Source organism: Aotus nancymaae, unplaced genomic scaffold, assembly GCF_030222135.1.
Source record: "Aotus nancymaae isolate 86718 unplaced genomic scaffold, 86718_ANA_hifiasm-v0.15.2.pri h1tg000010l, whole genome shotgun sequence".
Classification (NCBI taxonomy): domain Eukaryota; kingdom Metazoa; phylum Chordata; class Mammalia; order Primates; family Aotidae; genus Aotus; species Aotus nancymaae.
The window spans coordinates 79028111-79055492 of NW_026988421.1; the positions used below are offsets into that span (position 1 = coordinate 79028111).

Sequence of the window (27382 nt, forward strand, 5' to 3'; positions counted from 1 at the left end):
GTAATACCTGGGTGAGAGCTTTCTAAGCTCTTATGAAGTGTATGATGCATAAGGTCCATTTCTAAATACTAGAAACATCATGCTGTGAAAGCACAGAATGTCTACAGTTAAGATGATAATGCCATGCAGAAAAACATGTGGCAATGTAATCACCAGTCTTTACTTTTTCAATGACCTTGCACATGGCTGTTACTGTACTGCAGAAGTCCAATGTCAGTAGTTTATGTTTCCCCATTGTGTCATCAGCCCAATACAAAGTATTGTCAAAATTACACCTGGAGGTGCCAAAAGGAAAATAATCTGAGGAAACATACATTTTCAGTCTCAAGTTCCAAAGACTGGTCATCAAAAAGTGTGTGTCTATCTTGGCTGTCACCTTTACTAAACTGTAGTGGTCTGAGGTGTGAGGAGTGAACACTGCAGAGTTCTGGTTGCCCTTGTGAGGTTTGCTATCATAAACTTTGTCAAAGGAAGTATGCCTGATTACAGAAATGAATATTGTTCCCTGACCATCAATATAGAATCCTAGGTCATACTTCTCTTTACATTTAATAATAGCTTCTGCTAAATTTGTGATGTTCTGTGGGATTGTATCACTTATATCTAACATTGGAAATGTGATGCAAGACACTTTCACCAAAAAGGCTCTAGTCACGCCAGAGACAACAAATCCTGGATAGATGTATTCCATGTATCTTATTGTTTTATAAGTGAGAGCTGTAACAGAATAACCATTTTGGTCTTCAAGGCCAAAAGAAGCAGAAAAATTCCTCATGGCACTTTGTTAGGTAAATGTTTCTGAGATCACTTCATCTAGTTTTTGAATTCTCTACAAGAAAACATGATAAAAGTACTTGGCTTCAATTTTCAGTGTATCACCTACTCTCATCTCAGAATGTTGACTTTTCATTTCTGAAATCCAATATACTTAGAGTCATAAGGCAAATATTTAGCTATTTCAAATATGTTGCCTAGAACTATTTGTGAAGGCAATTTACCAGGTTTTAAATCACCTGAATTGTGACATTTGTTTCCATGTTTTTTAGAAGCAAGTTATCATTATGTTTACTATACACAAACACAATCTGTTCTAGTCTTCATAGTATGGAACCATATTTGTCTGTAAAGAACCCGAACAATTTACACTCTACTGTGCTTTTCTGTAGATGACCTTTACATATGTATCCACTCTCCTCTCCAGATTTTTGCCAATATTTGGTGGAAAGTGCTTTTTCTTCTATCTTTCTGGCTCTTGTGGCCATGACAAATGCCATTTGCAAGAAGCAGTCTAAAAGTGCTGGACAAATATAATATCCATGCACTACTCTCTAGATATCTTCATTGAGTTCTTGTTATGCCATCCTTTAGCTCATCACAGAATGAAAAAAAAATGGCTTCTGCTTGAAAATAATATCAAAATCCAACATGAAAGAGGCATCCAGAAAGTTCATCACTGTTTAAAATCAATTTACACTTACTAATGACTCCAGAACGCATCTTCTTTCTGTAAATTAAGAATGTAATAGACCGCAACTGTATTAAAATTCTTTCAAGGCATCCTACAGTGATTATGGAATCACACCTTTCTATCTTGACAGAATAATTTTGAATCATGTATTAAGCCTAACATGACTTGGCAAACTATAAATCTTCATTTGTATACTATTCATTGTCATCTTGTAAAATGACATGCTAACTAATTTTGCTGGCAAAAACCGAGAACATTTATATTTTCATCATGCTTAATTTACAGAAGTTTTCATTGTCTTTTTCCACTCAGTGGCAAAATATCATGACTCTAAAGCACTTAAACTCTCATATCATTTTTGTAAAGAAATAACACAAAGCAATAAGATTTTTTAAATCAACTAGCAAGGAATTTGTAATTTATGTATTAGAACAACCATTTAATTTGTTCTCTTTTATCTGCTGCAATGCTTTCCTAAAAACATTAGATTTGCTTTTTTATGATGTGCTAGTAAATGAACCCAGGTAAAGAAAGAAGTCTGAGGCCTCATTTAACATGGGCTTATATTAGTTTTCTGGGGGTTGAGGAGATCATAAAAACACCATCAAAACTGTAAGTTAAAGTGCATTGACTGAATTTTTAAAATAACAATGAGACAAAAAAGTTACAATTTATTTTTTGTTAAAACAAATGTTTTATAATTGTAGTATTTTCAAGAGACAGGGTCATACTGTTGTCCAGGCTGCAGTGATAGGGTGCAGTGGCTGTTCACTGGCACCATCATTTCACAGTATGTCCTTGAACTCCTGGACTTAAGAGATCTTTCTGCCTCAGCCTCTGGAGTAGCTGGGACTACAGTTGTGCATTACTGCACTTGGCTTTTGTGATTTTCACCCAGTTGTCAACAGTCAAACCCTAGATAAGTTTCTTAGTAAGTCAACCATAGTTGAACTATTTTTTCCTTGTAACTGATACTCCTTGTCATTATTGGATTTACTTTGAGATGCCCAGAAATAGACTCTTACTATGAGTGAAGTCACATGAAGATGTTACCCGGGCAATCCTTGGTTGTCTTCGTGGAAGAAAGAATTTACACAAAAGACCAATTTGTAAATAAAGAAAAGTTTTATTGGGAAAGTACAAATACACTCCAAGAGAGGAGGGGGCTGACCCTGCTGGAAACATCCCCATGACATTCTGTATTGTTATCTTCTATTACCTCAGTTATTTCTTTGCCCAGTTCTCACCAAAGTTCGGGGGATCCTCCCTTACTGTGCTTAATGCACATGCATGGGAAACATTAATCAATACGAATCCTACCTAATGGTGGCACTGCATATTACCACCACCCCGGGAAGGTATAGCAGTCAATTTTGTACTCATTGTGCCTGCTCAGCTCTCAGGAATTCCCCTTTGCCTTTTTTCCTTATCATGATCTAGTAACAACATTCTGACAGTTCAAAGATGGGAGTACTGAGCATCCAAAGAGGTGTTCTGGGGGGTTCTTTCCAGCATGGGTACCTCCCCCTTGTGTCTGCTCATATCTGTCTACTCTTACATTTCTCCCTCAAGTGTTTGGGACCCAGAAACCTTTTGGGAGATGGGGCAGATGTCATTCTCTGTAGCTACTTCCTGCTGAAAAGGGGCATCGGGGGTCTTCAGGGTCCTTCCTTCTTGCGTGCTGTCATGGTGAGGAGGTTTTGACGATTGTTGTCTCTTAGATTTCACTCGTGCTGTCCAGAGGAGACATATAGGGACTTGGTTGTCCTGGAGGGAAAGAGGTTGATATCCCCATCACAAGACCATTTGAAGTCTGATGGTTTCTAGATGGGAGGAAATAAACTGAGAAGATTCAGAGAGCAAGGCTCAAAAAGGAGAAAGAAGATAGAGGCCAGGGGTCCCAGGAAAGGGAAGAGCTCTGAGAATGAACACAAAGTGACACCCCAGTAGAGCCAACTCTTAATATCCCTTTACCAAAGATGAGAAGCGTGGTCTATAAGATCTCTAATGTGCTCCTGGACCTGCTCTGATCTGTTAACAGACAAATACAAGAATTATGTAAGAAATCTGAAAACTAAAGAGATACCGTAACTAACCTTTGACAAGTAGTTCTCCATTCTGATATTTGAAGACAATAAGCTTGACGGAGGAATCCTTAAGTCTTCTCTTGGATTATGTATTCTGTTGAGACCTAAACTGTCATTAAACTTTCCATTGAAAGGTGATTCTAGGACTGGCATCATAGTATATGTGGCCAATAAACATCTGGTCTGTTCCTTCCCTAGAAGTTTGGTAATAAAATCTGCTAGAATTTCCTTCTGTAAGACTGCAAAAGATAAATGCTGAGTGTTTATATTTTTCTCAAATGATGTCTAAATAATGTGTGTGCTGTTTAAAAAGTCACCATGAATGAATGAAATATAGCACAAATGATGTGTCTCTTTTCCAAGTCCATGTGCTCTGAGCGTCAGCTGGCTTGGAGCTCCAATCACTCTGAGCTCCATTTTGCTCTGAGCATCATCTGCTCAGAGCTCCGTCTTACTCTAAGCATCATCTTTTCTGAGCTCCATCTTCTCCAAGATCCAGCTTGCTCGGAGCTCCAATCACTCTGAGCACCATCTTGCTCTGAGCATGATCTACTCCAAATTCCAATGGCTCAGAGCAATGTTTGACGTGCCAATCACTCAGCTCAATCTTGCTGTTAGCATGTTTCTGAGTTCCATCTTACACCGAGCAACATCTGCTGCAAACTCCATCTTGCTTGGAGGTCCTTCTTGCTTCAAGCTCTATTTATTCCAAGCTCCACGTGCTCCAAGTTCCATCTTGCTCAGAGCTCCAATAACTTCAAGCACTATCTTTCTCTGAACACCATCTGCATAGACATTTATCTTACTCAGAGCTTCATCTAGTCGGAGATCCATTTACTCTGAGCTCCATCTTGCTGGGAGTTCTAATCACTCTATGCTCCATCATGCTGGGAGCTCCAATCACTCCCAGCTCCATTTTGCTCTGAGCACTATCTGGTCGGAGCTCATCTTACTCTGAGCAACATGTGCTCTGAGCTCCACGTTGCTTGGATCTATAATCACTATGGGCTCCATTTTGCTCTGAGCTCCAAAAGCTAGCAACCTCTCCTCCAAACTCCACCTTGCTTAGAGCTCATTTTTGCTCAGAGCTCTATCTACTCCAAGCTGCATCTTGCTCAGAGCTCCAATTGTTCAGAGCAATGTTCAGAGTGCCAATCACTGCGAGCTGCCTCTTACTCTAAGCACTATCTGCTCTGAGGTCCATCTTATACCAGCAACATCTGTTCCAAGCTCCATTTTGCTTGGAGCTCCTTGTTGCTCAGAGGTCTATCTGATCTGAGCTCCATCTGCTTTGAAACTTCAATTACTTCAAGCTCCATCCTGTTCTGAACACCATCTGCTTGAAGCTCCATCTGCTCTCAGCTCATCTTGCTTAGAGCTCCCATCACTCTGAGCTCGATTTTGCTCTGAGCACCATCTGCTCAGAGTTTCATCTACTTGGAGCTACATTTGCTTCAAGCTCCATCTTTCTCAGAGCTCCAGTCACTCCAAACTCCATCTTGCTCTGAGAACCCTCTGCTCAGAGCTCCATCTTCTCCTAGGTCCACCTTGCTGACATTTCCAGTCACTTCCAGCTCCATTTTGCTTTAAGCACCATCTATCTGCTCAAAGCTCCACCTTACTACTGTGAGCAGCATGTTCTCTGAGCGCCATCTCGCTCTGAGCACCATCTGCCCTGAGCTCCACCTTACACCAAGCAACATCTGCTCCGAGTTCCACTTTGCTTGAAGCTCCTTTTTGTTCAGAGCTCTGTCTGCTCTGAGCTCCATCTTCTGTGGAGCTCTAATCACTCTAAGCTCCATCTAAAACCAAGCAATGTCTATTCCAAGCTCCATCTTGCTTAGAGCTCCTTCTTGTTCAGAGATCCATCTTGCTCAGAGTTCCAATGGCTCAGAGCAATGTTCACAGTTCCAATCACTCCAAGCTCCATCTTGCTCTGAGCTCCATCTTACACCAGGAAACAACTTCTACAAGTTTCATCTTACTTGGAGGTACTTCTTGCTCAAAGCTCTACCTCCTCCTAGCTCCATCTTGCTCAGAGCTCCAATCACTCTGACCTCTATCTTGCTTTAAGCGCCATCTTCACAGAGCTTAATTTTTCTTGGAGTTCTGATCATTCTGAGGTTCATCTTGCCCTGAGCACCATCTACTTGGAGCTCTAGATTGCTCTAATTACCATCTGCTTGGAAGCAATTTCTGTGAACTCCATCTTTTCTGAGCTCTAATCACTCTAAACTCCATCTTGCTGTATTATATGCTCAGAGCTCCATCTTGCTCTGAGCACCATCTACTCTGAGCTTTGTCTTCCTCAGAGCTCTGACTAAGCTGAGTTCCATCTTGTTCTGGGCACAATTTGCTCAGAGCTCCATAATGCTCTGAGCACCATCTGCTCTAAACCCCATCTGCTCAGAGTTCGATTTACTCTATGCTCCATCTTGCTCAGAGCTCCAATTACTCTGGAGTTCCATCTTGCACTGAGCACCATCCGCTTGAAGCTCCATCTCACTGTGAACAATATCTTCTCTGAGCTCCATCTTGCTCTGAGCACTATCTGCTTGGAGCTCCATCTTGCTAAGAACTCTAACCACTGCTAGCTTCATTTTGCTCTGAGCACCATCTACTCAAGAGTTCTATCTTGCTCTAAGGACGATCTGCTCAGAGCTCCATCTCACTGTGAACAACATCTTATCCGAGATCCACCTTGCTCTGAGTGCCATTTCCTTGGAACTCCTTCTTACTCTGAACAACATCTGCTCCGAGTTCCATGTTGCTCAAAGCTCCCTCAGCTTCAAGGTCCATCTTGCTTGGAGCTCTAATCACTCTGAGCTCCATCCTGCTGTAAGCACCATCTGCTCTGAGCTCCATCTAAAACCAAGCAATATCTGCACCAAGCTTCATCTTGCTCACAGCTCCTTATTGATCAGAGCTCCAACTGCTCTGAGCATCATCTTATTCAGAGCTCAATCTTGCTCTGTATTCCATCTTACACAGAAGAACATCAGCTCCACATTCAATCTTGCATCGAGCTGCTTCTTTTCTGAGCTTAATCTGCTCAGAGTTCCATCTGCTCTGACTTACATCTTGCTCAGAGCTCCATCTGCTTTGAGCTCCATCTTGCTCTCAGCTCCATCTCGCCCTGAGCCCCATCTCGCTCAGAGCCCCATCTCACTCTGACCTCAATCTCGCTCAGAGCTCCATCTGCTCTGAGCTCCAGCTCGCTCTGAGCTCCAACCGCTCCGAGCTCCATCTCGCTCCAAGCTCCAACCGCTGAGCTCCATCTAGCTCTCAACCCCATCTCGCTCTGAGTCCCATCTCGCTCTGAGCCCCAATTGCTCTGAGCTCCATCTCGCTCAGAGCCCCATCTCGCCCTGAGCCCCATCTCGCCCTGAGCCCCATCTCGCCCTGAGACCCATCTCGCCCTGAGCTCCATCTCGCCCAGAGCTCCATCTCACTCAGAGCTCCATCTGCTCTGAGCTCCATCTTGCTCTGAGCTCCATCTGCACTGAGCTCCATCTTGCTCTGAGCTCCATCTCTTCTGAGCCCCATCTGCTCTGAGATCTCGCTCAGAGCTCCATCTCGCTCTGAGCTCCATCTCGCTCTGAGCCCCATCTCGCTCTGAGCCCCATGTCGCTCTGAGCCCCAACTGCTCTGAGCCCCATCTCGCTCAGAGTCCCATCTTGCTCAGAGCCCCATCTCGCTCTGAGCTCCATCTGCTCTGAGCTCCATCTCGCTCTCAGCCCTATCTGCTCTGAGCCCCATCTGCTCTGAGCCCCATCTCGCTCTGAGCTCCAACTGCTCTGAGCCACATCTTGCTCTGAGTCCCATCTGCTCTGAGCCCCATCGTGCTCTGAGCCCCATCTGCTCTGCACCTCATCTCGCTCTGAGCTCCATCTGCTTTGAGCCCCATCTCACTCTGACCTCCATCTGCTGTGAGCCCTATCTCGCTCTGAGCCCCAGCTTGCTCTGAGCCCCAACTCGCCCTGAGCCCCATCACGCTCTGAGCCCCAACTGCTCTGAGCTCCATCTTGCTCTGAGCTCCATCTCGCTCAGAGCTCCATCTGCTCTGAGCTCCATCTCGCTCAGAGCTCCATCTTGCTCTGAGCTCCATCTCTTCTGAGCCCGATCTGCTCTGAGATCTCGCTCTGAGCTCCATCTCCCTCAGAGCTCCATCTGCTCTGAGCTCCATCTCCCTCAGAGCTCCATCTGCTCTGAGCTCCATCTTGCTCTGAGCCCCATCTCGCTCTGAGCCCAATCTCACTCAGAGCCCCATCTTGCTCTGAGCCCCATCTCGCTCAGAGCTCCATCTGCTCTGAGCCCCATCTTGCTCTGAGCTCCATCTGCTGAGCTCAATCTTGCTCTGAGCTCCATCTCTTCTGACCCCCATGTGCTGAGATCTCGCTCAGAGCTCCATCTGCTCTGAGCTCCATCTCGCTCTCAGCTCCATCTCGCCCTGAGCCCCATCTCGCTCAGAGCCCCATCTCACTCTGACCTCAATCTCGCTCAGAGCTCCATCCGCTCTGAGCTCCATCTCGCTCTGAGCTCCAACCGCTCCGAGCTCCATCTCGCTCCCAGCTCCAACCGCTGAGCTCCATCTAGCTCTCAGCCCCATCTCGCTCTGAGCTCCAACTGCTCTGAGCTCCATCTCGCTCAGAGCTCCATCTCGCTCAGAGCTCCATCTGCTCTGAGCTCCATGTTGCTCAGACCTCCATCTGCTCTGAGCTCCATCTTGCTCTGAGCTCCATCTGCACTGAGCTCCATCTTGCTCTGAGCTCCATCTCTTCTGAGCCCCATCTGCTCTGAGATCTCGCTCAGAGCTCCATCTCGCTCTGAGCTCCATCTCGCTCTGAGCCCCATCTCACTCAGAGCCCCATCTTGCTCTGAGCCCCAACTCGGTCTGAGCCCCAACTCGCTCTGAGCCCCATGTCACTCTGAGTCCCATGTCGCTTTGAGCCCCAACTGTTCTGAGCCCCATCTCGCTCAGAGCCCCATCTCGCTCTGAGCCCCATCTGCTCTGAGCTCCATCTCGCTCTCAGCCCTATCTGCTCTGAGCCCCATCTGCTCTGAGCCCTATCTCGTTCTGAGCTCCAACTGCTCTGAGCCCCATCTCGCTCTGAGCTCCAACTGCTCTGAGCCTCATCTCGCTCTGAGCTCCAACTGCTCTGAGCCCCATCTCGCTCTGAGCCCCATCTGCTCTGAGACCCATCTTGCTCTGAGCTCCACCTTCCCTGAGCCCCATCTCGCTCTGACCTCCGTCTGCTGTGAGCCCTATCTCGCTCTGAGCCCCAGCTCGCTCTGAGCCCCATCGCGCTGAGCCCCAACTGCTCTGAGCCCCATCTGGCTGCGTCCCATCTCAGAGCCCCATCTCGCTCAGAGCCCCATCTCGCTCAGAGCCCCATCTGCTCTGAGCTCCATCTCTTCTGAGCCCCATGTGCTCTGAGCTCCATCTCGCTCAGAGCTCAGAGCTCCACCTGCTCTGAGCTCCATCTCGCCCTGAGCCTCATCTTGCCCTGAGCCCCATCTCGCCCTGAGCCCCATCTCGCCCTGACCTCCATCTCGCCCAGAGCTCCATCTGCTCTGAGCTCCATCTCGCTCAGAGCTCCAACCGCTCTGAGCTCCAACCGCGCTGAGCTCCATCTAGCTCTCAGCCCCATCTCGCTCAGAGCCCCATCTCGCTCTGAGCCCGATCTCGCTCTGAGCCCCAACTGCTCTGAGCTCCATCTCGCTCAGAGCTCCATCTCGCTCAGAGCTCCAACCGCTCTGAGCTCCATCTCGCTCAGAGCTCCATCTGCTCTGAGCTCCATCTTGCTCAGAGCTCCATCTCTTCTGAGCCCCATCTGCTCTGAGATCTCGCTCAGAACTCCATCTCGCTCTGAGCTCCATCTGCTCTGAGCTCCATCTCGCTCTGAGCTCCATCTGCTCAGCGCTCCATCTCGCTCAGAGCTCCATCTGCTCAGAGCTCCATCTCACTCTGAGCTCCATCTCGCTCAGAGCTCCATCTCGCTCAGAGCTCCATCTGCTCTGAGCTCCATCTCGCTCTGAGCTCCATCTGCTCTGAGCTCCATCTGCTCTGAGCTCCATCTCGCTCTGAGCTCCATCTCGCTCTGAGCTCCATCTGCTCTGAGCTCCATCTCGCTCTGAGCTCCATCTGCTCTGAGCTCCATCTGCTCTGAGCTCCATCTCGCTCAGAGCTCCATCTCGCTCAGAGCTCCATCTCGCTCAGAGCTCCATCTCGCTCTGAGCTCCATCTGCTCTGAGCTCCATCTCGCTCAGAGCTCCATCTGCTCTGAGCTCCATCTCGCTCAGAGCTCCATCTGCTCTGAGCTCCATCTCGCTCAGAGCTCCATCTGCTCAGAGCTCCATCTCGCTCAGAGCTCCATCTGCTCAGAGCTCCATCTCGCTCAGAGCTCCAATCGCCCCAACCTCCATCTTGCTCTGAGCACCATCTGCTCTGAGCTCCACCTTGCTCAGAACTCCAATCACTCCAAACTCCTTCTTGCTCTGATCACCGTCTGCTCTGAGCTCCATTTTGCTCTGAGAACATATGCTTGGACCTCCATCTTATACTCTGTGCAACATCTGCTCCGAGATTCACATTGCTCTGAGCTCCATCTTACCTAGAGCTCCATCTGCCCTGAGCTCCATCATGCTTGGAGCTCCATTTTGCTCAGAGGACCATCTTGCTCTGAGCATAATCTGCTCCATGTACGTTTTTTGAAGCACAATTCACAATAGGAAAGACATGGAACCAATTCATATGCTCATCAGTGGCAGACTGGATAAAGAAAATGTGCTACATATATGCCATGGAATACTATGCAGCCATAAAAGGGTATGAGATCATGTCCTCTGCAGGGACATGGATGAAGCTGAAAGTCATCATCCTCAGCAAACTAACACAGGAAATAGAAAACCAAGCATTAAATGTTCTCACTCATAAGTGGGAGCTGAACAATGAGATCACATCCTCTGTAGATGATCTCTGTTTCTCGTAACAAAAGATATTTTGTAATTTTTTTCTCTCTAAAGGATTGTGGCTTCTTCTGCTGTCTGTGTCAGCTTAGGGTTCAGGTTAACTACCCCACCTTGTAATGAACCACTCCATGTCCACATGTGGTTGGTCTCTTCTGTGATAACGTTTGTTCACAGACTCTTACCGTCTATGGGTCATTTGAGGGGAGGTGGCCGCACATAGTACTGCACCATGCAAATGACCAACTGAAAAAAATTACTGAAACAATGTGTGTGTCTGGTTATTTCAAAGAATAAACAGTAGTCAGTTGAAGGAGATACAGTTTTAGTAATGTCAGTGATATCTTAGATGACCAAGAATAATCCTGTGGGCCCCAAAGACATGTTACAATATGGAATATGCAAGCAAAAATCTCACCCATCAGACAACAGCAAATGATGCTCTAGCTCAAATGTTAATTGTTCTCTCTTGATGTGTGAAAACACACAACCAGCAGGAGGCACAAACATCTGGGAGACAAAGGCGGAGTGGGTGTTTCACGCAGACAGTTTCAGTGCAAGAAGGTGAAGTCGTCTGGGGATGGATGGCAGTGACGGCGACAATGTGAACTGACTGAATGCCACTTAACTGTCAACTCCAAAACAGGTCAAATGGGCCAGGCGTGGTGGCTCACACCTGTCATCTCAGCACTTTAGGAGGCTGAGGTGGGCAGACTGCTTGAGTCCAGGAGTTCAAGCCCAGCCTGGGCAACATGGTGAACTCTGTCTCCACATAAAATACAATTAGCTGGGTGTGGAGGTGCACAACTTGAGGCTGGGAGGTGGAGGCTGCAGTGAACCAAGATTGCACTGCCACACTCCAGCCTAGGCAACAAGTAAGACCCTGTCTAAAAAAATTAAAATAAACAAAAAAACGCCAGGTGCAGTGGCTTACATCTGTAATCCCAGCACTTTGGGAGGAGGAGGCATGCAGATCACGAGATCAGGAGTTTCCACCTAGGTTGGACAAAGGCTCCCGTGTCTGCCTGGCACAGCTGCCCTGATGCCCACTGGGCCAAGAATGTGGACTGGGCTATGTGTGCAACTGGGGTCAAGCCACCCTCCCCATTCTCTTTCCATTCTCCCTCATTACACTGTCTGCAGTCATAGGAGAGAGAGGACTGCAGGCCTGATCTGGGCCCTCACACAAAAAAATATTCTTAACTGTGAAACTCAGCTTTCTCCATAACACTGAGTGCCTACTGTGCCTTCCACAAAAAAGGAGTGATCAGAACTGGCCTCTGCTTTCAAGAGGATTATGGTCCAGCTGAAGAGGACACACATGCAGGAGAACAAGTGAAGCCCTGAACTGTGTGGGCTTGAAATAAGCTCAGTGGAAATGTTGCGGAATAGCTAGACCAGCTTGGATGTGTCTATGGAGGAGGAAGGACTTCCATGGGCCATAAAAACAGGTAGGATACAGAAGGAGTAAAGGAGAAGGAAGGTATCCCTAGCTCTAGGCCCATGTGAGTGAAGGCCAAGAAGCGCCACTCCAAGATGAGATCCTTTAATCTCTGGCACTGCACACAGGCTTGGGACACATTCCTAAGCCTGCATCACAGCATGCAGGCACACACACGCTGCATATCTGGATATGTCCCAGTACCCTGCAAGCCTCCTCAGGGGGCTACACTGTATGCCTCAGTATGTCCCCAGCGCATAGCACGGTGTCTGTGGCCAGGTGGACACACAACATGCCTGTGCACACACAGAGCCACTACTTTTAAACACCACCTGTGTGCAAGGTACTAAACAAGACACCTAATACATATAATCTTTAATGCCAATGAGTGGGGTGATTATTATTACTCTAATTTACAAATCAAGAAATCCAGAATCAAGACAATCAGTTGATCAAGATCACAGTTGGTCTCAGGCAGAGCTGAATGTCACACTCCATTTGCCTCTCAAATCACTCCTTTCCTGTGCTATGTTATAGCAAAAGCCTACTGCTCTGAGGAACTCAGCTGTGGCATTTGCTTATCAGGGCTACCCTTTGCCTTTGACCTTGGTTCTCATCATCTAAGCCAGCTCACCTGGAACCTATATGGATTCATTAGAATTTGGTTCAGCTGCATAAGTAAAACAAAAGATAATAGTGGCTTCATTTGTTTTCTCACATAAAAGATGTCTGAAGAGAGACAGTCCTGGGGTGAGATGGCAGCCCCACAGTCATCGTGTCTCAGGCTTTTAGCTTTTTGCTTTGCCATCCTCAATGCTTGATTTCCATGTTATGGTCTAAAGTAGCTACTGGAACTCTAGTCATTACAACTGCATTCTGGGAAGAAAGGGGGGAGGACGAAGGGAAGGAAGGAGAAATGAAGGGAGGAAGGTAGAAAGGAAAAAAGAATCCTTTTCTTACTTTTTTAAAAAAAGACTTCCTTAAATGATAGCTTACAGTAATTTATCTCTATCATCGTCCACAACTTACCTGGCCATACAGGAGACCGGAAAATCTACTATTACAGTGTAGGTAGCAATGTGCCTCGAATTAGGTTCAGTTACTAAGATAGAGGGTTGGGATAGGCAGCTAGCAATTTTTCTTATACTAACATTTCATTATTATTTTTTAAGTGTCAGGGTGTGGCTGGTCCCAAAAGCTTACAAGCAAAATTAATAATTGACATTGGGGCTTTTTTTTTTTTTTGAAATATCACTGCAATCTTGAATTCAGCAGGAAACAAGCAAGTAAGTGTAAGTGTGTGAAATAATGATTCCAGCCCCACAACCTTCCTAGTATTCCCGTGAACAATATTCATTGATTCCAAGCTACACATTTAAAACATACAAAAAACTGTTCTGAGGCCAACGAACAGCATGTGTAGTTTGGTTTGCTGCCACCAAGGGATGAGAGAGCTTGTGCATGGTCGTGCATGGTGAACAGCAGGTCCACACACAAGCTGAGCTCGCTGGAGTTGGGTGTATTTGTGTATTTTCCCTCATCCTTTCCAACATCCCCAAAATAAGTTATACAAAGAAAAAAACACTGAATTTAAAAATTTCACTATGAAATATTATACTGAATCTACGACTTTATGCTCTTCAAGCATTGCAATTCTCCAAACAGCCAGTAGAGACAGAAAGGTAAAGCTGGAAGGACCTTAGAGACTGTCCAGGCTGGGTGCCTCCTTTTCCAGTGAAAGAAACTGCGATGGGGAGAAGTAAAACATCCTGCTCAAGCTCAAGAGAGATGCCATCTCTTTACTCCCATGCTTGCTCCATTCTAGTCCCTTTGGGGCAGCGGTTGTGTCTGAGGGACCCCTTGGCATTGGAAAACTCCACAGAACAGCCACCAAAGACTTCAGTGACTGCCAGTGAAATCTAGAACAAAAACATGGAACGAGCATTTTTCCCAGCACCCTTGTGATTAAGGAGAGACACAGGAGTTCTTCAGAGCCGTACAGCAGCTTTGATGCCCCAGGGTCCATTCCAAGTGGCCCAGCAGGGATGTTGGACAGAGTCACCAGGGCAGGTGTGGCCTGGACTCCAGAGCAGCTCATAGGCAGTGGAAGCACTAGCAGGATGCTACAGAAAACATCAGAGGGATGTGGGGGAGGCGTTTCCTCTTTCTCCACATCACCAGCCTCTTGGTTCTCAATGAACTAACTCTCTTGAGTTAGTTCTACATTTCTCCGGGGTGGGGGGGGCGGGGAGAGGTGTAAGAATACAGACACCTGGACTTTCCTCCCAGAAATTCCAAACTAGAAGGTCTGGGTAGGGGCCAGAAAATTGTATTTTTACCATGTGTCCCTGGAGATGCTGAGGCAGTCATCTTGCTACTATCTTAGGACAAGTGATCAGGAAGCTCTGCACCGGATGACTCACAGAAAGCCCTACCACCATCCCAGTGCTGCTGTTGTCTGGGAAGACTACTCGGTGAAGAGCTTGTGATCCATCCTCCCTTGCTATAATTAACAGACCCTGTGATTAGAAGTTCTTCCTCAGCCTCAGGCTCCCCTACCTCCCAATTTCAGTGTCTTTTCTTCCCTGGTAATGGGAAGCCAGTCTCCCTGTGCTAACCCTCCACAAACTGGAAGCCTATTACTAGGTCACCTGTCAGCCTCTCTGTCCCAGTTAAATAATCCCCATTCCTCTCATCACTTATCCATGTTCCTGTTTTCCAACCCAACAGTCATTTCCCCGCTTTTCTCTAAATGCTCTCCAAGTTCTCTCCAGTCCCCCTGCACAAGTTGTCTTTGTTCCTAATTCTTCCCTTGAACAGTCTGTGTCTTCTGAGATTAAAAAGAAATTCCTGCTCCAAAAAGATTCGAAGGCTATTTTGACAAGATTAATGTAAGAAACCTCCCTGCAGCATCACAGCAATCCGGGAAAGAGGGCAAGTTGCATAGGAAAGTCTAAGGAAGGTAGTACAATAAATACTCCATTGTCTCCATGGCAACACACCCCAAAAGTTTTCTGGATGCCCACACAGGCAGGAAGGTCTGAAGATCCACTTGCTGGCTCACTGGAAAGCCAGGAAGGATGGCTTAGCTTTCCCTCCATTCACGTGGTAGAGATCAGGGTAGGCCGGGACTACCCGACAGACCGAGGGAGTGGGAGAAAACAGAATCAAATGTGGGAACCAGAGAGCAAAGGGAAGTAGTGTAGGAGATGGGTGGGTCATCACTGACCCCTGCTGACAATGGCATCCATTTAAACCATAAGCAGAAATTCACTTTTGAGAAGGTTTTTAAGGACGTCAAAAAGCTTTCTCAAGGGGATATGAAAAATCAGCCAGGCAAGGTGGAAGGAGAAAGAAAAGAAGCGAGACCAAGAGTAGAACACAAAGCAAGACAAAGTTCAGTGGCTGCTGCAGACCTATTTTCTCCAAAGAACAGAAGGAAAGGGAGAAGACGGCAGAGAGAAGAGAGGGCAGCAGAGAAGGCAGAAATTGAGTGAGAATCTGCCTTCCCAGCCTCGGGGGTTCAGAAAATACAGCACATATACACCATGAAATACTATGCAGCCATAAAAAAGAATGAGTTCATGTCTTTTGCAGGGACATGGATGAAGCTGGAAACCATTATTCTCAGCAAACTAACACAGGAACAGAAAACCGAACACTGCATGTTCTCATTTGTAAGTGGGACTTGCACAATGAGAACACATGGCCCCAGGGAGGGGAACATCTCACACCGAGGCCTGTCAGGGGTAGGGAGAAAGGGGAGGGAGAAGATGGAAGAGGAAGGTAGGAGAGTCAGGAGAGAGATTTGAAGATGCTGCACTGTTGCCTCTGAAGATGGAAGAGGGGCTATGAGCTAAGGAATGCAGGCAGCCTCTATAGAAGTTGGACAAAGCAAGGAAACAGATTCTCCCCCAGCACCTCCAAAGGAATGTAGCCCTGACAATATCCTGATTTTATCCTACTAAGATGCATGTCAAACTCAGACCTCCAGAACTTAAAGATAATAAACTTGTATTATATTAAGTGGCTAAGTGAGTAATAATCAGCTATAGCAACAATAGAAAACTAATATAAAAACTAATAGAGGCACAGTCGTTCCCATTACCCACGGTGTTGCTTTCTGCAGTTTCAGTTCCCTGAGCACATCCCAAAAATATCAGATGGAAAATTCCAGAAATAAAAAAGGAGCATGATGAAATGTTACACCATCCCAACTGCCCCGCCTGGGGCCATCAATCTCCCTTTGTGTGGCCTATCCACACTATCTACACTACCAATTCTGTCAGGCACTCAGAAGTTGGCTCGGCTATCTTACTATTGCAGTACATGTATGGGGCAGCAGTGGTGGCAACCCTGGAAACTGGCCCCAGTAGCATGGAACCCAGGAGCAGATAATGCCACAGTCAGCTCGCAGGTGCAGGAGGGCAGGAGGCACTCAGTCACAACGCTGCATAGTGCCCAGAGCCCGCAAACCTGTGCTCTGGGCCAGGGACAAGGAAAAGTGAACCCTAGGGTGGGATGGCGGTACACTCCGCGATCCTCATGCCCTCGGGGAGCAGCCCTGCCAGAATCTGCCATGGGCTCAGCCACAGCTGCCACCTAGAAATGGCGCAGGTCAGTATCAGTGGTAACCCCTGGCCCTGTCCTCCCCCACCAGCAGCAGGAATCCCAGGGCCAGATGTCACCATGGCGCCTAATTTAGGTGGTCGGCGGCGCAGCTGCAAGGGGATGGAAACCAGTGCTCAGCCTCATCCCGGGGGCTGCAGTGGGCCCAGAGACCACGATCTCACACGCTGGGCTTGGGTAAAGGAAGCACAGATCTTAGGGTGGGGTGAGGTGCCTTGGGTGACCCCCAGCCTGTCTGAGACCAGCCCTGCAGCCCCCTCGTGCATTCTGCTGCACCTGCCATTTATAGATGGCATATGGCAGCAGCGGTGGCAACCCCTGATCCTGCCCGCCTCCACCAGCAACACAGACCCAAGGGCCAGACCCTGCTGCGGGGCCTAAATCAGGACTCGCAGCAGGAGGAGGACTGGAACTGGCACCCAGCCCCATCCCAGTGGCTGCAGGGTACCCAGTGCCCACAACCAGCACCCTGGACCAGGGTCAAAAAGGAACAGAAGGAGGGCGGGAACCAGTGCTCAGCACCACACCCGAGGCTGCACAGCGCCCAGACCCCAAGCTCTGGGCAGGGGCAAGGAAGATGGACCATAGGCAGTGCCTGTGCAATTCTCAGGCCATCTAGGGCCAGCCTCTGCCTTGGGCTCAGCTGCAGCTGCCACCTGCACATGGCCATGCAGCAGCCACAGTGACAACCACTGACACTCCCCACCCGCACCACTGCAATGAGGATCCCGGGGCCAGAAGCCTCCGCAGATCCTAACACTGGCAGTCAGCCCTGCTGCTGCAGGAAAGCAGGAACTGGCCAGCCTGCCTTGAGGATCCAGCGGATGCACAGCACCCAGCAACCGTGACCCGTCGCTCTATACATCGGTCAAGAAAGAGGGGCCCTAGGCTGGGAGGGCAGTCTGCTGGTGGCCCTCGGGTATTCTGGGACTAGCCCTGCCAGCTGATGCCATGGGCTCAGCTGCAGCCGCCCCCTGCAGATGCTGCATGTCAGCAGCGGTGGCAACCCTGGACATGCACACGGCGGCCAGCTGCACAGAACCAGGGGCCAGACGCCACCATGGCCCTAACAGAGGCAGTGAAGCCGCAGCTGCAGGAGGGCAGGAAGTGGCGCTCAGCCCCATTCCAGTGGCTGCACAGTGTAGGGACCCACAGCCCAGCACTCAGGGAGCTGCCAAAGAGGAGCGGGTGGGAGGGGGTTATTCCGCGACCCTCAAGCCTCACTCAGGTCTGAGACCTGTACTGCCACCCTCTGCCATGGCCTCAACTGCAGGTGCCACCTGCACAAGGCATGGCAGAGGCGGTGGCAACCCCAGCTCTGCCTGCCGTAACCAGCAGCGGGGGACCCGGGGAATGAGGCCACCTCAGAGGCTGCCACCTGGCCACCTCTGCACCCCTTTCCCTGCCCTAGTGGCAACCAGCCACGCTCCTACCTCTCCGGCGCTCTGCAGTCTCCGTCGCTGCCACCCACCGCAGCGAGGCGAGCCGTGGTGCCACACAGGCTCCAGCCTCCAGCATGCAGCAGATGGCTCTGCCTTCTCCTGGCATGGAGCAGCTGGGCGGGCAAAGCCAGAAAAGCCTAGAATGGGACACGGAGAGTGGTAGTGTTATACCCCCACCTTGTCATGCTGGCCACTGGGTGGCACAGGCCAGTTTCAGTGAAGGCACTCACACCCACCCTCTAAAGTCCACGGCAGCTCTTTTTGGTCCAAACTGGCTAGGGAGTGAAGACTGGAGACATGATGGTGCCTGGGCTTCCCGCTCCACGGGAACCACTGGGACCACCCAGGCTGTGCTCAGGAAGCAGGAGCAGCAGAAACTCAGCCCCAGCCAGCCCTCCTCACCAACATGCTGGTTCCCACTCCTGAGACCTCCACCTACAGGGCCGTCACCCCATGGTGTCTGCTACTGCATGCCTGGGCATCCCTGGCAGTCTCTGCAACACAGAATATTAGGGCTGCCTGGGAACCAAGATGGGTCTGGGTGCCCTGCTGTGATCAGGATTTTCACAGAAATGTGTGCCTGCCATGCAGGAGGATATGGCCCTTTAGAGTTTAGAGTCTGGGAAGAGGAGGACCACTCCTCTTTCAGAGACCACAGCTGTCACTGAAAGCTCCATTGCTTGCCAACGGCAGTGCAGCTTCCGACAGAGCCCCTAACCCGCTGCCACTGGCAGTGTAGCCCCAGGATAGTGCCAACACCCCAGACCCCACCACTGGTAGTGTAGCACATGATGGCAGCCCCTAACCTGCCCCTGCCTTAGACACTGTAGCACTCGACGGCACCCGCACACCACCTCCCTGCTATGGGCAGCACAGCCTGGGATAGCGCCCCAACCAACTCCATGTGGTGGGCAGTGTAACCACAGACAGCGTCCCCAACAAGACCCCCACTGCAGGCAGTGATGTCCCCATATTGCACCCAAACCACCCCCCACTGTGGGCACTGCAACACTGAACAGTGAGTGCCCTAACCCACTCCCCATCGGGAACAGTGCGGCCCTGGATAGCGCCCCCAACCAACTCCCTGCCTTGGGCAGTGCAGCCATGGATAGCACTCCAAACTCCCTCTCCACCTTGGGAAGTACCCCCATGGATAGCTCGGGTAGCCCCTATTAGTGCACCCAACCTGCCCCTGCCACAACCCACGCAGCCCGGAATAACACACTCACCCACTCTTTGCCAGGCAGTGCAGATCCCTGAGAGCACCCAACCACCCGCCACCTCCTGCACACTCAGGCTGTGCATCTGGCTCCAACAGTGCCCCCACCAACCCTCTACCCTGCTCCACAGGCAGTCCAACCCTGTGTAGCTCTCCCAACAAGCTCCCCCACCTCTGTCTCAGTGTAGTCCCCATGGCACCTTTAAACACCTCCCTCCCTGCCACCAGCAGTACAGCACCTTATGGTAACCCTAACCCATCCTCCATCACCAGCATTGCAGTCCCAGATAGTGCCCCCTAACCCGCTCCCCATGTGGGCAGTGCAGCCTTGGATAGTGCCCCCAACCAGCTCCCAGACACAGGCAATGATGTCCTGGATATCACACCCCCTACCCACTGGGGGCAATGTAACACCTGATAGCAACCCCAACACACCCCTCACTGCTGGGAGTGTTGCACCACTGCACTCCAGCCTGGACAACAGAGCAAGACCCTGTTTCAAACAACAACAGATAGATAGATAGATAGATAGATAGATAGATAGACGGATAGACAGAAAGAAAAAAAGATAGATAGATAGATAGATAGATAGATAGATAGATAGATAAAATTCTAATACCCATTCTCCCAGCTTCTCATGAAAGGCTAAAATCCAAAAACATGGAAACACAGCTTTCTCTCCAAAACTAAGCCAATGGTCAAACTGCAGCCTAAATCTAGAAGGAACTGACCCAGCAGAGTGGCTCACATGTGTAATCCCAGTGCTCTGGCATTTCTTGAGACCAGAAGTTCAAGACCAGCTTGGGCAGCATAGTGAGACCCCAGCTCTACAAACAATTAAAGTTAGCCATGGTGGTGCCCACCTGTAATCCCAGCTCTTCAGGAGGCTGAGGCAGAGGGATCACTTGAGCCCAGGAGTTCAAGCCTGGGCAACATAGAAAGACACCATCTCTACAAAATATTCAAAAAATTAGCCAGGCATAGTGGCACAGACCTGTAGACCCAGCTACTTGGGAGGATCTTTTGAGCCCAGGAGGTCAAGATCACAGCTGCAGGGAGCTGTGATTGCACCACTGCACTCCAGCCTGGGAGACTGAGGCCCTAAAAACAAAGCAACAACAACAAAACCCACAACTAAGCCAATGGTCAAACAAGCCTAACTCTAGACGGAATCCCTATATCACAGCCCAAACCCAAACTATAAGACTTGTCCTGGTTCTACTTCATGAAAATGACAGGCAGCTTGCAAGGTTAGCAGAATTCTCAGACAACTTCTACTATGCCCCCCTCAGTCTTCATACACTAAGAAACACACTTTGCAACTTCTAGGGCACTCTGCAATTTCCCCCATCCTACCCCCCTACTCCACTCTTATCTCACCTTTCTTCACAAATGTTGACGTCCTGACAAATCAACTCAACAAAAGCCAAACTAATATGAAATTGTGGGGAGTGGAGGGAATGGCAGTGACAAATTTTTGAGACAACATGTATGGTGACATGATGGGTTAAGAGCCCAGTCTCTGAAGTCTCTGAAGGGGTGAATCCCAGCATTACCACCTACTAGCTGGGCAAGGATGGGCAAACACCTTAACCTCTCCAAGCCTCCTTCCTCTCTGTGAACTAGAAATGTTAACAGTGCCTACCTCATGTTTTAAAACACATGAAGTCCCTGAAGAATGCTTAACCATAGTGAGCACTCAGTTTATTATTTCCAGGTTTCAAGCACCTTACAAATAGTGTCTTGTATTATCTCGTTTAATCATCTCAAAGATGCTTTGAGCTCCACTGTATGGATGAACAAACTGAGACTTAGAGAAGCTCTGTAAGCAGCTCAAGATAATGGAGTTGGTGGGATGGAGCTGGGGCTTCACTTCAGATCTGACGTCAAAGCCCAGGTTCTACCAGAGCACCATGATACCTGCCTGGGGGATGTAGTCTCCATGAATAAAGAACTGGACATGGAGACAAAGAAAACACCAACCCTGGCAGCACCAAATAGTGATGATGGCTGTTTTTCAAGTGCTCTGTTGGTTCAAAACAAGGAAGAACTAGACAGGGGCAAAGAATAAGATGTCACAGGTGAAAGCTGCAGCTATACAAATACATATTATACACTGGGGTTCTGAATTTGTTTCCCCCTGGGGAAATGCAATTTGAAAATGTTTCCTTTCTGCAGAATGCAATTTGGAGATTTTTTTCAAAAAGCTAAAATTAGATTTATCATTCCATCCAGTGATGCCATTACTGGGATATACCCAAAGGAAAATAAATCCTTCTACCAAAAAGAAACCTGTGACTCACATGTTTGTTGCAGCACTAGTCACAATAGCAAAGACATGGAATCAACTTAGGTGATCATCAACAGTGGATTGGATAATGTGGCATATATGCACCAGGCAATAATATGCAGCTGTGAAAAAGAATGAAATCATGTCCTTTGCAGCAACATGAGTGCAGCTGGAGGCCATTATCCTAAGTGAATTAACTCAGGAACAGAAAACCAGACCCTGCATATTCTCACTTATAAGTGAGAACTCAGTATTAGGTACTCACAGACATAAAGATGGGAACAAGAGATACTGGAGGAGTTGGGAGGAAAGACTGAAAAACTATCTATTGTGCTGGGCATGGTGGCTCATGCCTGCAATCCGAGCACTTTTGGATGCCATGGTGGATCACTTGAGGTTAGACATTCAAGACCAGCCTGGCCAACATGGTGATCCCATCTTTACTTAAAATACAAAAATTAGCCAGGCATGGTAGTGTGCACCTGTAATCCCTGCTACTCAGGAGGCTGAGGCAGGAGAATCTCTTGAACCTGAGAGGCAAAGGCTGCAGTGAGCCTAGATTGTGCCACTGCACTCCAGCCTGGGGGACAAAGTAAGACTCCATTTCAAAAGAAAGAAATAAGGGAAAAAAAAGGAAGGAAGAAAGGAAGGAAGGAGGGAAGGAGGGAAGGAGAAAGAGAGAGAAAGAGAGAGAGAGAGAATGAAAGAGAAAGAAAGAAAGAGAAAGAAAGAAAGGAAGAAAAGGAAGAAAGGAAGGAAGGAAGGAGGGAGGAAAAATAAAAGGAAATTTATTGGGTACTATGCTCACAACCTGGGTGACAGATCAATCATACCTCAAACCTCAGTATCACATAATACATCCATGTAACAAACATGCCTATGTGCCCACTTGAATCTTTTTTTTTTTTTTTTTTTTGAAGATGGGGTTTCACCATGACAGCCAGGCTGGTCTTGAACTCCTGACCTCAGGTGATCCACCCACCTCAGTCTCCCAAAGTGCTAGGATTATAGGCGTGAGCCACTGCACCTGGCAAATCTATTTTTTTTAAAAGCAGAAACTGTAGTAAGTGAAAGCCAGCTAGAACCTGGTACCTAAATTTGGACCATCATACATCAAACTTCCCTCTAGCCTTAGAAATGGAACTCACCATACATCACCCAAGTGGACATAGGGTACAGCCTGAAGCAATCCACACTCCTATCTGTTGCTAAGAACTAGGTAGGGACAGACCTTGCTTTGAAATAAAGGAGAAAACTGACATGGAGATGGGCAAAACCCTTTCAGAACCATATCCCAAAGTCTGAGGGGTGGAGCAAGTCTCAAAACAAGTCAAGGACATGTGGACTTCATGAAATGAAGAGTAAAAATCTATAGTGAGAATCTCCTAAACAAAAAATGAAATGGAAGGGGCAGGTGCCATGGCTCATGCCTGTAACCCCAGCACTTTGGGAGGTTGAGGTGGGTGGATCACAAGGTCAGGAGTTCAAGAGCAACCTGTCCAAGATAGTGAAACCCCATCTCTACTAAAAATACAAAAAATTAGCTAGGCGTGGTGGTGGACACCTGTAATTCCAGCTACTCAGGAAGCAAAGACAGAAAACTGCTTGAACCCAGGAGGCAAAGGTTGCAGTGAGCCAAGATTGTGCCACTGCATACCAGCCTAGGCAACAGAGCAAGACTCTGTCTCATGAAAAAGAAAAAAAGAAAAGGAAAAGAAAAGAAAGAAAAATGAAATGGAAGGAGATGAAAAGGAATATATGTAACACAGGCAAGAACTTCATGACTAAAACACCAACAGCATTGGCAACAAAAGCCAAAATAGACAAATGGAACCTAATTAAACTCCAGAGCTTCTGTACAGCAAAAGAAACAGTCAATAGAGTGAACCGACAACCAACAGAATGGAAAAAAATTTTTGCTATCTACCCATCTGACAAAGGGCTAATATCCAGAATCTACAAAGAACTAAAACAGATTTGCAAGAAAAAAACAAACAAACCCATCCAAAAGTGGGAGAAGGATATGAACAGACATTTTTCAAAAGAAGACATATGAAGCCAACAAACACATGAAAAAATGCTCATCATCACTGATTAGTAGAGAAATGCAAATCAAAACCACATTGAGATATCTCCTCATGCCAGTTAGAAAGGCAATCATTAAAAAATCTGGAGACAACACATGCTGGAGAGGACGTAGAGAAATAGGAACACTTTTACACTGTTGGTAGGAGAGTAAACTAGTTCAACTATTGTGGAAGACAGTGTGGCGCTTCCTCAAGGACCTAGAAGTAGAAATTCCATTTGACTAAGCAATTCCATTACTGAGTATATACCCAAAGAATTATAAATTGTTCTATTATAAGGACACATACACACATATGTTCATAGCAGCACTATTTATAATAGCAAAGTCTTGGAACCAACCCAAATGCCCATTGACGATAGACTGGACAAGGAAAATGTGGCACATATACACCATGGAATACTATGCAGCCATAAGAAACGATGAGTTTGTGCCCTTTGTAGGGACATGGACGAATCTGGAAACCATCATTCTCAGCAAACTGACACAAGAACAGAAAATCAAACACCACATGTTCTCACTCATAGGCGGGTGTTGAACAATAAGAACACATGGACACAGGGAGGGGAACATCAGACACTGGGGTCTGTTGCGGGGGGCAAGGGAGGGACAGCGGGGGGGTGGGGAGGTAGGAGAGGGATAATATGGGGAGAAATGCCAGATGTGGGTGACGGGGGATGGAGGCAGCAAACCACATTGCCATGTGTGTACCTATGCAACAATCCTGCATGATCTGCACATGTACCCCAGAATCTACGTACAATTAAAAAAAAAAAAGATTTGCAAGGGATCAAAAAGAATTTAAATATCCACATGAAGATATTTACCAGCAAGACTGATACCACACACACACGCACAAAAATCAAATCATTGATATTAAGAATACATTGGAGAAGTTCTCCAAGAATGTAGAGGAAAAGGATAACAGAATAAAAGTAATGAGAATGAGAGCTCTGTGACACCCAATTTTAAAATTCCAATATTAATATAACACATTTTTCAGAATAGGGTAGAACAAGAACAACAAACTAATGGAAAAAATAAACAAAAAATATTTTTTCTTGACTTTTAAAAAATCATGTTGTATAAAAAGAAATCCTCATATAGAAATATCCTAGCAGAGTATGTATTAAAATGCTAGAAAACTTTAAACTATTCCAGGATCTGAGAAAAGTGCTTAGAAATGAATGAAAATCAGACTGACCCTGGCTTTTCCTCTGTGATAGAAAATTCAGGGAAACACTAGAATACCATCTACACAGTTGAGGGGAAGGGTTAGGAACCCAAGTAACCAGAGATTTTGAAAACACACTTTTGTAGTCTGACATCTGTGAAAACAGCATGCTTGGCTGTTTTTGCTTTGAGAGTACATATCACCAATAAGCGGCTTAAGAAAAATATCACCTTAGTTCAACCATTATGGAAGAGAATGTGACGATTCATCAAGGATCTAGAACAAGAAACATCATTTGACCCAGCAATCCCATCACTGGGTATATACTCAAAGGATTATAGATCATTCTACTATAAAGACACATGCACACACATGCTTATTGCAGCACTATTTACAAAAGCAGAGACTTGGAACCAACTCAAATGCCCATCAATCATAGAATGGATAAAGAAAATGTGGCACATATACACCATGGAATACTATGCAGTCATAAAAAAAGAATGAGTTTCATGTATTTTGCAGGGACATGGATGAAGCTGAAAACCATTCTCAGCAAACTAACACAGGAAGAGAAAATCAACCACCTCATTTTATCACTCATAAGTGGGAGCTGAACGAGAACACATGAACACAGGGAGGGGAACATCACATACTAAGGCTTGTTAGGGCATGGGGAGAAAGGGGAGGGAGAGCATTAGGGCAAATACCTAATGCATGCAGGGCTTAAAACCTAGATGACAGGTTGACACCTGCAGCAAACCACCAGGGCACATGTATGCCTGTATAACAAACCTGCACGTTCTGCACATATATCCCAGAACTTAAAGTAAAATTTAAAAAATCTTTTAAAAAACATCAGCCTGGGCAACATGGCAAAACCCTGTCTCTATGATATATACATAATAATAATAATAATAATTAACTGGGAATGGTAGCACACACCTGTACTTCTACCTACATGGGAGGCTAAAGTGGGAGGATCATGTGAGCCCAGGTAGGTCAAGGCTGCAGTGAGCCATGATCATGCCACTGCACCCCAGCCTGGAGAAAAGAGTAAGACACTGTCTTGAGAAAACAAAAGATGGAAGAGGAAGGTAGGAGAGTCAGGAGAGATGTGAAGATGCTGCACTGTTGACTTTGAAGACGGAAGAGGGGCTATGAGGTAAGGAATGCAGGCAGCCTCTATAGAAGTTGGACAAAGCAAGGAAACAGATTCTCCCCCAGCATCTCCAAAGGAATGTAGCCCTGACAATATCCTGATTTTATCCTACTAAGATGCATTTCAAACTCAGACCTCCAGAACTTAAAGATAATAAACTTGCATTATATTAAGTGGCTAAGTGAGTCATAATCGGCTATAGCAACAATAGAAAACTAATATAAAAACTAATAGAGGCACAGTCGTTCCCATTACCCAGTGTCGCTTTCTGCAGTTTTAGTTCCCTGAGCACATCCCAAAAATATCAGATGGAAAATTCCAGAAATAAAACATTCAGTTTTCATTTGCATGCCATTCCAAGGAGCGTGATGAAATCTTACACCATCCCAACTGCCCCACCTGGGGCCATGAATCTCCCTTTGTGTGGCCAATTCACACTGTCTACACTACCAATTCTGTCAGGCACTCAGTAGCTGGCTCAGGTAACAGAGTAACTATTGCAGTACATGCATGGGGCAGCAGCGGTGGCAACCCTGGAAACTGGCCCCAGTAGCATGGAACCCAGGACCAGATACTGCCACAGTAAGCCGGCAGGTGCAGGAGGGCACGAGGCGCTCAGGCACAACTCTGAGGCTGCACAGTGCCCAGTGCCTGCAAACCGGTGCTCTGGGCCAGGGCCAAGGAAAAGTGAACCCTAGGGTGGGATGGCGGTACACTCCACGACCCTCACGCCCTCGGGGAGCAGCCCTGTCAGAATCTGCCATGGACTCAGCCACAGCTGCCACCTGGAAATGGTGCAAGTCAGTATCAGTGGCAACCCCTGGCCCTGTCCTCCCCAACCAGCAGCAGGAATCCCAGGGCCAGATGTCACCATGGTGCCTAATTTAGGTGGTCGGCGGTGCAGCTGCAAGGGGGCAGAAACCGGTGCTCAGCCTCATCCTGGGGGCTGCAGTGGGCTCAGAGCCTGTGACCCAATGCTCTGGGCTTGGGCAAAGGAGGCACGGATCTTAGGGTGGGGTGAGGTGCCTTGGGTGACCCCCAGGCTGTCTGAGACCAGCCCTGTGGCCTCCCGTACATTCTGCTGCACCTGCCACTTATAGATGGCATGCGGCAGCAGCGGTGGCAACCCCTCATCCTGCCCTCCTCCACCAGCAACAAGGACCCATGGGCCAGACCCTGCTGTGGTGCCTAAGTCAGGTCTCGCAGCAGGAGGAGGACTGGAACTGGCGCCCAGCCCCATCCCAGTGGCTGCAGGGTACCCAGTGCCCACAACCAGCACCCTGGACCTGGGCCAAAAAGGAACAGAAGGAGGGTGGGAACCAGTGCTCAGCACCACCCCCGAGGCTGCACAGTGCCCAGACCCCACGCTCTGGGCAAGGGAAAGGAAGATGGACCCTACGTGGTACACTGGGCAATTC

General features: G+C 47.7%; 1 protein-coding gene and 1 pseudogene across 1 annotated transcript in view; both read right to left on the reverse strand.

Moving 5' to 3' along the window:
- LOC105731025 (synaptotagmin-15B-like) overlaps positions 1–27382 on the reverse strand; it is a 195247-nt pseudogene that overhangs the window by 56211 nt on the left and 111654 nt on the right.
- The window catches only part of LOC135273973 (uncharacterized), a 43550-nt gene that overhangs the window by 12523 nt on the left and 3645 nt on the right, over positions 1–27382 (reverse strand). The window contains exon 4 of the mRNA XM_064373722.1: positions 18028–18173. Coding sequence (XP_064229792.1) covers positions 18028–18173 — 146 coding nt within the window. The remainder of the gene's footprint in view (positions 1–18027; positions 18174–27382) is intronic.